This window comes from Dermacentor albipictus, chromosome 1, assembly GCF_038994185.2.
Source record: "Dermacentor albipictus isolate Rhodes 1998 colony chromosome 1, USDA_Dalb.pri_finalv2, whole genome shotgun sequence".
In the NCBI taxonomy this organism is placed as follows: Eukaryota; Metazoa; Arthropoda; class Arachnida; order Ixodida; family Ixodidae; genus Dermacentor; species Dermacentor albipictus.
The window spans coordinates 227,220,718-227,231,003 of NC_091821.1; the positions used below are offsets into that span (position 1 = coordinate 227,220,718).

The following is a 10,286-nucleotide window of genomic DNA, read 5'->3' on the forward strand; positions in this document are numbered from 1 at the left end:
TAATAAACGCACAGAGAGTATAGGACGAGATGGGCCGCAAAGAACAGTAGAATTCAGGCGCCTAAGTGCTCTTTATGTCGGTGTCTACCTTATGAGCCCGCTATGAAACTCTAATCGTTGAAAGTGCCAAAATATCACACAACTCGTGTGACTCCTCTTTGGCCGCATTCGTCATATTTCTCAGTCGTCCATACACGTTCTGGCAAAGGAAATAAAATTCCTACCTTGACCTTGGACAGGCAAACTTGACATCCTCCACATGTAGCGCGAAGCCTACGAAAGAAACCCACACGGGCTCCTCAGGAGAAAAAGCTTCTTAGCAGAAGAAAAATTCGTCCCGGTCCGGCACTACTGTCTTCCCAGAGCAGTCGCGCTAACAACTTTAGCGAATCAGGAGGCTGGCAAATAGGGTACGGCAAGATGGAAATAATTCCAGAACTGGAAGCGTAACTGTGAATAGTAATATAGAAATAAGTTCTGCGACTATCCTACGAAAATGCGTACCCAAATTCATTCATAATAGTGCAGGAAAATATCGGCTAATAGAGCAAGCTTAAGAGATGGCGCACTTCAAAGAAATGGCCAAGCTCAGCCTTCGCCATGCGCACTTTCCAGAGCCGCGTACAATTGCTCGACGCCTCATCGCACACACTCGGGGCCTGAATTTGAACTTCTTTCTTGCGAATAATATTGACGTTTTCTTATTTTTCCTTCTTTTGTAAGTAGAAGACGCGCGAGGAAATGTTGCAATAGATGATGAGATGAAGATGGAGAACGTCATTAACAACGTTGATAAAATCACAGGCAACCTGTTCTTTGAAAACATCTGCATCTGACGCGTGCACGCAATTTTCGGAAACTTCACGACGTTATTATCGATTTCAATCGACACATATTGATACTGTGCTGTCAGGATCCAACTTTTCTGTTGCGGCTTCGTAACCGAAAGCGATCTTGCACAACAATCAGTAGACGGATCAATTTTTGCGCCCAGGCTGTTCTCTCGACCAACTTGGAAGCTTTTGAACGACGCGGCGCACTTTTCTGTGCACCAAGCCCGCGAATACACGCAAGAGAGAGAGAGAGAGAGAGAAAGAAAGGCAAAGGCAAAGGAAAGACAGGGAGGTTAGCCAGAGATTATCTCCGGTTGGCTACCCTGTACTGGGGGAGGGGCAAGGGGATGCAATAGGTGAGAAAGAAAGAAGGATAAAAAAACATAAACACACACAGGCATGTACGCACGAACTATTTCTGTGGGCACTGTCACGCAGCCCGCAAAGGCGTTCCTAGTCTTACGCAGGGCTACGTCACACAGTGTACAGTCACAATTTGTCAGAAAGTCCCGTGTCTTTCAAGTATCGCAGCAGCGCCTTCATAGCGGATCGCACTGATGTTCGCGTAGGCCGGGTTCCAAGCATCTTGAATACACGCAAGGTGCCTCGAGCGGCCAGTCGCGCAACAATATGCGTGTATTTGCGGGCTGCTTTCATGCTCCGAAAAACACTTTTATGTAGCACGTATCGAGCAACAGAAAGCTCATTTTTCTCGACAATTTTCTCATTGACAAAGTTAATGAATTTATAATATTTGAGAAGCTGATTAAATGATCATGACTAATTATGTAATTATGCGGAATAAAAATGTACTCTGAGTATCTACAAGCGAGGGCAAACAACATTACCTTTGTTCTGTTCAGCTACGTGGCATTTGCATATTTCTTTTTTTTTTGACATATTGGTGCATGGTAGTTGGGACACCACGTATGTGTGCAAGCCACATTATCGTAGCTGCATATATCTATGCAAATGCGGCGTACACAAATGTTTAAGGCGCCTTCACGGACACGCCGTGCGTGGTAATTGTAAAACTGCGTATAATTAGCTAAATGCATTAATTAGCTTGTTTCAATTTTCGAGCTTACGGTATCAATTTATATTCGAAACCTGATGACAGTCACTCTAAGGCAAACTTTATTTTGGCTGATTTTTATGCAGTGCGCGTGTTTCGAGATATTCGTCACTAAATTTGTTGCCGAGTTCAACTGATCTCGCATAGTGAGGCAGGAATGTCGGCGCAAGGACGCGTCCCCTGGCGACGCGGCGCGGCTCTCCCGTTGCGCTGTCGTCTGTTCGCCAAGAGAACTGTCACCAGCTCCGCCGTGCACTCAGAATGTCGCCCAATGTGCTGCGCGCTGCATCACTCTGGGGCCCGTCGCATCGCAGTGTAATAAACGTACGCCTCTCTCTCGTATTTCTTCCCTTCATTTTCTAGGCCAAGAAGACGAATTGGAAGACAAGATACGCCGTATCAAGGTGCGTGATAACTGCGCTGCCTTAAGTATCCCCAATGGCGAACAATACATCATTATGGGAAAAGATTCCACCTATGTTGAAGAAGATGAGTTCAAGGAGAAACAGTAAGTATATCATCGATAATGCCGAATTTCTGTATTGGGTTTCTGGAGAATTATGTCAACGTATTTGGCTCCGAGCTTACTTTGGGAATCTCGTTCGAAAGCACCTCTAACGACGCAGCTCTAACAAAATATGACATATTTTGATCTTCATTTCCTTTCGTTCTTTCTGACCCGCCGTGGTTGCTCAGTGGCTAGGGGGGTGGGCTGCTGAGCACGAGGTCGCGGGATCGAATCCCGGCCACGGCGGCCGCATTGCGATGGGGGCGAAAACACCCGTGTCCTTAGATTTAGGTGCACGTTAAGGAACCACAGGTGGTCGAAAGTTTCCGGAGTCCTCCACTACGGCGTGCCTCATAATCAGAAAGTGCCTTTGGCACGTGAAATCCCATAATTTAATTAAATTTGCCTTCTTTCCGTTTTATTTATTTATTTATTTATTTACCTAGTTATTTATTTATTTCGGGGGGGGGGAGGGGGCAGCGTAACGTGTACTATCCAGGCATGCTATACGAACTGTACCCCGTGAGATCACTTCTAGATCGCACGTTCAATGCTAGACTCATGCAGTCGCTTTACAGAATTTTATTCCCGTATTTACCCACGCTATGCCCCCTTTTGAAGACACATTTTCCTCCCGCCAAGAGTCTCCTCGACTGACAGAGGAATTTCACCAAATCACAGCTTGATATACATAAGGCACTGCTGCGCCAGCTCGTAGTATTTGAAACATAAAGGACGAGAATTTTCATCGCAATGCAGTGCAAGCGGCTTCGGCTAGCTGCTTAAAGCACTTGTTGCCGATATTAACATGCTCCATCCAGTCCATTATAGCACAGTCACCATGGAGCTGTTTTTCTCTCTCCTCTTTCTTCTATGCGAGTGCAGGTAGATCGATGTAAGGGTTCGCTCATACTTCACCTCCGCCGCGTGCGCTGTTTGTCCATTTGTATCGTGTTGCTAGCCCTGTACAAGCCTGTGAGCAGGAGTATGAAATGTAGGAATCACTTTCGGTGTCACCGTCGCAGGTCCCGATACACTCTTGCTGTCAATTTTATTATCGGAGTTCTCGATACAGTCTTCAGACTGTGAGACCTCCTTTTGTTTATTGCAATCTCCCTCTCTGCATTCCCCCCCCCCTCTCTCTCTCTCTCTCTCTCTCTCTCTCTCTCTCTCTCTCTCTCTCTCTCTCTCTCTCTCTCTCTCTCGCTCTCTCTCTCTCGCTCTCTGTCTGTCTTTGTAACCATAATGGAAATCGATAGAGAGTCTGAATGAACAGAAAAGAACGCACTACGTCATGTTTGATGCCTTACGACACAAAATCAATTTGTATTTCATAGCTGTGTCGTATTTCAAAAATATAAAAATGGCGTCATGTTTGAGAACAGCCTACTACACCGACCGTTCATGGCACTAAAAAAAAATTTTAATAAATAAATTCGCGCACCGTTTCGTAGCGGGAAACATGCACCGAGAACAGAATGGGAAACACGAAGAAATAAGGAACGACGAATCGCCTGTAAAAGCGCAAGAACAGTTAGGTGCACGATGCCCACGAAGTATAGGCGCACGCGTAATGAATCAGTAATGTCGAGACAGGCGCAACGCGCAGCTCAAAAGCAGAAGAAAATCCATATTCGATCCGTCGTGTAGGACTCCATCGTTAGCAATCACTGGTCTGGCACAGGATGAAGACACCGCGGTTCGTTCGCGCCAACGTCGAGGTGCGCCAGCTCACCAATTTTTTTCCAGCTTATCGCGACGCCATGTCGCTCCATGCAACGTGAGCACTTTGTGCGTTAAGCCTTTTTTTTAAACCTCCTTGAACACTGGTGGAAATTAATTATGAGTCTTTTTTTTTTCCTTTTCGCCGATGGCAGCGGGGCACATCGCCTTGCGTTAACTGGGATTCACAAAGGTGCTGGGGTAAAATGTACTCGTCGCCTTTACGTGACAGTGCGTGCGTTCGTGAGAAGATTGGGTAGCCTCCGTACTAAAAGAGCACATTTCAACAAAATTAACTGTAAATCATGGTTGTATTGCGCTTAGGGTTACACTGATGAACATAAGGCACAAGACGCGGACGTATGTCCGCGTCTTGTCCCTTATGTTCGTCAGTGTAACACTAAGCGCAATACAATCATGAACGACCACCAACTAGCCCCGTTCATTGCTTTATTAACTATAAATACATTTTTCATCGAGACGGATTGGCCTCAACCCACTTCCAAAATTTTGCCTATTACGGTGTTGCGCGCATTCAGCCATAGCCAAAGCTATAGACAAAGCACCAATTAACGCACATTGTGAGTGTTTGCTTTTTTGCTTTTACCATTTGCATTTTCACAAAATCTCAGCTAATTTGTATTTTTTTCCACCTCACTTTTCTTTCTTTTTATTTCAGGTTCATGTATTTGATCGACAGCAGCTCACTGATTTTCCCCGCCAGACGGAAATATCAGAGAAAACACAACAGGCTTGTGGCGTGGTTCATTAACGAGTTCTCTAATGAAGCAACACGCTGCTTCTCGTGAATTAATAAATTTGAGCACCCGAGTGTCATTGTTGTATTTTGTTCGTTCGGCTTCATACCCACTGTTGCTAGATTTTGCGTCAGTGTGTCTCATGTTTGCCGAGAACCTAATAAGAGGGAAGGTTACCAAAGCTCAGGACGCAGAGAGAATAAAGGTATAATATCAAGCTCTCAGCACCCTCTGATTTTTTCAAGTGCCGGTCATTGCTCTTTGCTTCTGCTCATGAATTGCCTAAAGCTGGCAATGGCGGCAGCACCGAACGGAATTATGAGAGCAGAACGGTCCTCTAAGGACCTAAACGTAAATAATGGCACGGTGTCAGGTCATCAAAAAAGCCGCTCTCCGTTGCACCCAAGCCTTCAGTGGACACACGTACACAAAATATACACGCTGCGACGCTGCAGCCTTTCCGTCCAGCTTGCATGTTACATAGTAATGACGACTAACTGGAAACAAAGAGTACACACACGAAAATTAATCTAGCCGCAATTGCGTCAGACAGACGTCTGCAAAGATTGCCTCTGTATTGGCCTTGGACGTCTCGTCGTCTGCCCTACCATTTTATCTTGCGAAAAAGCCATGTGAGGGCCAACATCAATTTTTTTTTTCTTTACTGAAGGTTTATCCAACACAGTGCACAAATTTGAACGCCCTTCCAGCTTTACGGTGCGTCTCTGTAACTGAAGCGCACGTTCAGGGATTCGACTAGGCGTTTCTTAATTAAATATTGGCCTTAGAAACACATTTTTTTCTTGTAATTAATGAAGCAAGGACTGTCAAAGAGGACGCGACGATGGACGAGGCAACCTAAAGTTTGCCCGCGCGGCACCAGCGCCGAATGCTCCCCTAGCGGACGGATGGAAGTTTCGAGGGTCGTCGCTGCGCTGGCGCGCGCCCGTGTTCTGTACGGCGGGAGCGCTCGTGCGCGTGATTTTTGCGATGCCGAGTGCGACCTCATCAGCCAGGAAAGGTGGCACGCAATACTCATGTGTTGTCGATTGCCACAGCAGCCTCGAAAACACGAAAGGTCCTACGCCGTCCGTGAAGTTCTACAGATTTCCTGGGAAGTGGTACAAGAAGGACAGACGACTAGCATGGATAACTGCAGTGCGCGGCCGAGTCAAGTAAGTCTCATACTTTCGCATTCGCGTGTAATATCTTGAAAGCGGAATAGTCATACGCCTGTTTTTAGTGCACGGCCGTTTGTTTAGTCGTGTCGCGTTGTTGAATTGTGGTGGCATCCGCCGTTTGTTAGCGGTAAATGCATGCGTGTTGCGCCGCTAAGCTCTACGACGCGTGCTCGATTCTCAGCCACGGCGGCCGCATTTCGAAAGGGGCAAAATGCAAGAACATCCTTGTTACCGTGTGCTTTGATTTTTGTGCACGTTAAAGAACCCCCAGAGGTTAAAATTATTCCTGAGACTCCCCATTACAGCGGGCCTCATAATGATTTCGTGGTTTTGGCATGGTTTTGGCACTTAGAACCCCCGAATTTATTTGATTGCACTGTGCCTTCCCTCGCGATCGGCATGGACGAGCTCAAGAGAATTATTTCCCTTTTCCAAACGCTGCAACTTAAATTACTAGTTTAGCAGGTAACGAAAGGGGCCGCGCGCTACTTTTGTGTGGTAGCAGACCGTATTTAATGCAAGCCGCGGTCGTCGCGTGCGTTGGGAAGCGGCAGATCGGAAAGCAGCCGCTCGAGACGTGCGCGTTATGTTTGTTGTTTGCCCATGCTTTCTAAGTATCTAAGTGTGCAAGTATCATAACTTGTAGTGGTACCACTCTTGTAGAATAATATATGCACACAATCACAGGAACGTTACCTTTGCAAACATATTACTGGAAGTAATATAATCCCCACAACAAATAGGCACACATACTGTTTCATTTATATGTGATGCAGATGGAAGCTGCCCCAAACAGGCCAATGGCAATCACAACAGTCTTCTCAGCAGTCAGCACCACCGGGACATGTGCTTTCGTACTGCAGCGACGCAGCTCTTGAGCAGCAGCAAGACACGTGTGAAACAGACTCCAAAACATGCCTTTGTGAAGTGACGGAACCGTCAAGAAGCAGCCCAATGGATCTGCAGTGATCGAGTAGTATGACAACAGAAGTTCCTGCTGCCAGTGTGACTTATGGTGTAATTGAAATAAAAGTGGCTAAATTTCTGAACATGGTGCGTACCTCTAACTCGACGTCGTCTACGATCTTGTCGGACACCTGTGACACGCACTTGGCTTTCACTCTCACATCACCGTCCACAATTTGTTCAACGCCGCACACGTTCGGAAGCAGACGCTCCCCTATCGTGAGGTTGCCGCCACGAAAAAAAGCTGTCGGCGTCGGCAACCTTCTTGAAACCGCACGGCAATCTTTGCATCGCTGTTGCGCAAGCAGGCGATCTGCCGCCGTCGAGAACGGAGCGCCGTGAGAACGAGCAGCGAAGAAAAGCGCGGACGGCGCAATGCAAACAAAGCGGAGACTACGCCACGACGCGACCGCTCTGCTTGGCGTTTCCACATTGGGGCGCTGTCAAGAGAGGCGCAGTAGCGCCGCCTGGCCATGGTTTTCTCGTCTATAAGAGCTTTATTTGTTCTTTTCAAAACATGTTCGTTCTCGTATAACACCTATGCCATAGTTCTTTTTATTATTTTTAGTGTGCTTTTATAGCTTTGCTTGCGCTCTCTTTTGCATTCGCCCCCCCCCCCCCTTGCGAATATTTACACAGAATAGCATTTTTTGCTCTCACTAACTTGCAAAAACCTATTTAAGAGGTAGAAATGTGCCCTAAAGAGATGTTGATACTGAATATTTGCATTCGCAAAGGTTCTTCTTTGCATTGTATGTCATCACTAAATATTTGAACTTGAGAATATGCAGATCTCCCGAACGAAAAGCATTAGAAATTCGGCCCTGCATTTAATCTTTGGCTGTTTTAGCACGCATAAAGGGGGGCTACAGAATTCTGGCTCTTAAAACATCTCAGCGTCCACAAACCCGATGACTGCGCCGTATGTCGTTGCAAACTGCTGGGAGCGCCATGCAGTTTCTATTTATCTATTATCTATTAATATTATCTCTACAGGAGGAGACAATATTTCGTGAATTTCGGAGTATCTAAAGCATAGCTAAATTTGTTATTTATCGTATTCGCCTGTTCGCGTTATAGTTAGGTAAACATGTACTAGTGTACAGTTCAACTAAACAAAATGAACTATTTAGAATAATCAAGTGACGAACGGATTTGACATTTAGCTGTCTGTCTCCCTTTTAACTTTTGCGGTGGTTGCACAGTGCTTATGACTTTCTGCTACTACGCACAAAGTCACATGTTCGGCACCCAGGCCACGGCGCCTTCCGATGGGGTTGCAATGCAAAAGGCGCCTGTGCCGAGCTTTGGCTGCAGGTCAAAGTACCTCCGGCGCTTAAACAATCTAGAGCTCTGCTACGGCGTCTTACAAGTCATCTATGCTGCTTTGGCACCTTAAACTCAATAATTTCAATCCTCAATCGGACAGTCAATCAATCTTCCTGCTACCTCTAAGCTCGAACGTAGCTTTACCGTGTTTGGGTGCAGTATTACTCTTTAGAAAAGTTACACTTCAGGCGCCAAGTGCTTGCGATTTCAGCGATATCTGCATATGATATAGAATGCCCCTCGAAGATGGCAGTGGCCTCTAAAATGCACTTGAACGCTTTCCAAAAGTGGAAGCAACAACATTAAAAGGGAGAAACAATTACAGCGATAACTCAGCAACATTGTGTACAAGCACATGTCGAGAGGTTTCCCAAAATTCCACTAGCGCTATAATTGGCTCTTCTAGTTGTCTAAAGCCTTTGCAAGCCACACGCGGTCAGTCTCTCCTACAACGCTTTCCACTTGCGGCTGTGTAAACGAAGGATATTTCGTGTTTGCTTAGTGGTCGTCCTTCAAAACGCCCTTTTTCGCATTCACCATTGGCATTTCACGCAAGTTTCCACCTGAAAGTTCCAAAATGGAGGCCGAAATGGTAATGACCGCGAGGACAGGCAACAGTGTATCGTCGAGTGCCTCGCCAGCGATTCCGAAACCGGGACCGCCGTTCGCTCCCGGAACGGAGAGACGCTTGGCTAGTTTGGACATCGGCCATGTCACGCTGTATACGTCGGTTAACGATACATCCCTGAAGCTAAACAACACTGTGCTTGCTCAGTAGAATTGACAGGGAGACCGCACAAGCGGCGCGAATCGGATGCCTGTGGCTTCTCTTCTGCTGCGGTATAGCTCAGGGGCCAAATTCACAAATCTTTTCGTTGTAATAGCTCTTTTCCATCGGCCGGCTGCCGGCGCTATTGAATTGTTCAACATCATGAATGGCTCGTATTTGCTCTTACAAACAGTTATGGCATAATAACCTTTCTTTGTAAAAATGGTTGTTAGCCTCGAAAGAGACAGTTGCAGTAACCGCTGGAGATGTCCCCCCTACATTCAAGCTTTAGCAAAACCTCTGTGTGTGTGTTTTTTTTTTGTCTTTTTTTTTAACCGAAGACTTCATGGTTTCTCCCGCGGCTGGGTACTGCCAGCATTAACCACAAAGCTGGGTCCATATTCAAAAATAATCTCTTACGCTAGAATCGCTCGTACGAACCGATGACAGCCAATCGTGACGCAGGACATACAATTAACGAAAGCGGCTGGCCAACGGCGAACAACACCTACGAACGAAAAGAATCGTGAATTCGCCCCCTGAGCACCAAGAATCCGTCAAACATACTAAAGCCTTTCTTTTTTTACTGGAATTTGATTCTTAAAGTCTTACATGACTGAACTTTATACTAAGTGAGATAAAAATGCGCAATTCCTCATAACCTCAAGTCCTGAGGGAGTACAAGATAAAACTACATTATGGCGCAAAAAAACACAGAGCCTGCGGTTTGCACAGCAGCTTAAGCATTTGTGAAAAACGGCGCTCAACAAATTATGAAATGATCTGAGGAGGCAAAATCGAACAATATGCTTGAACCCCTTGATGTCCAAACAGCTCTAGTATTGTTCGTTTACCTGGCCAGGTAACAAGGGTTCGCGATTGGTAGTCTGCTTCCAGGAACAGTGAACGTGTAAGCTTATCTAAGCCAAGTACACACGAGAACATGATTTTGAATTTTAGCGCGAAGTGACATAAACAGAGACTAGAAGCAGACAAGACGAGCGCTAACTCTCAACTAAATTTTTATTGAAACTATCAACATATATATAAGTGATTGAAAATACCGCAGCATGTGAACATGACAAGGTCTAAAGACATCAGTTAAACATATGAAGAGGTAGGGAAGCCAAGAACAACACAACAAA

At 45.9% G+C, this 10,286-nt stretch overlaps 1 protein-coding gene across 1 annotated transcript in view; it reads left to right on the top strand.

The window, feature by feature from the left end:
• Positions 1-4,975, top strand: part of LOC139054242 (A.superbus venom factor 1-like) — a 124,497-nt gene extending 119,522 nt beyond the window's left edge. Inside the window, exons 38-39 of the mRNA XM_070530955.1 lie at positions 2,272-2,416; positions 4,818-4,975. Of these exons, the coding sequence (XP_070387056.1) occupies positions 2,272-2,416; positions 4,818-4,947 (275 nt within the window). The 3' untranslated portion in view covers positions 4,948-4,975. The remainder of the gene's footprint in view (positions 1-2,271; positions 2,417-4,817) is intronic.
• Positions 4,976-10,286: the final 5,311 nt, after the last annotated feature.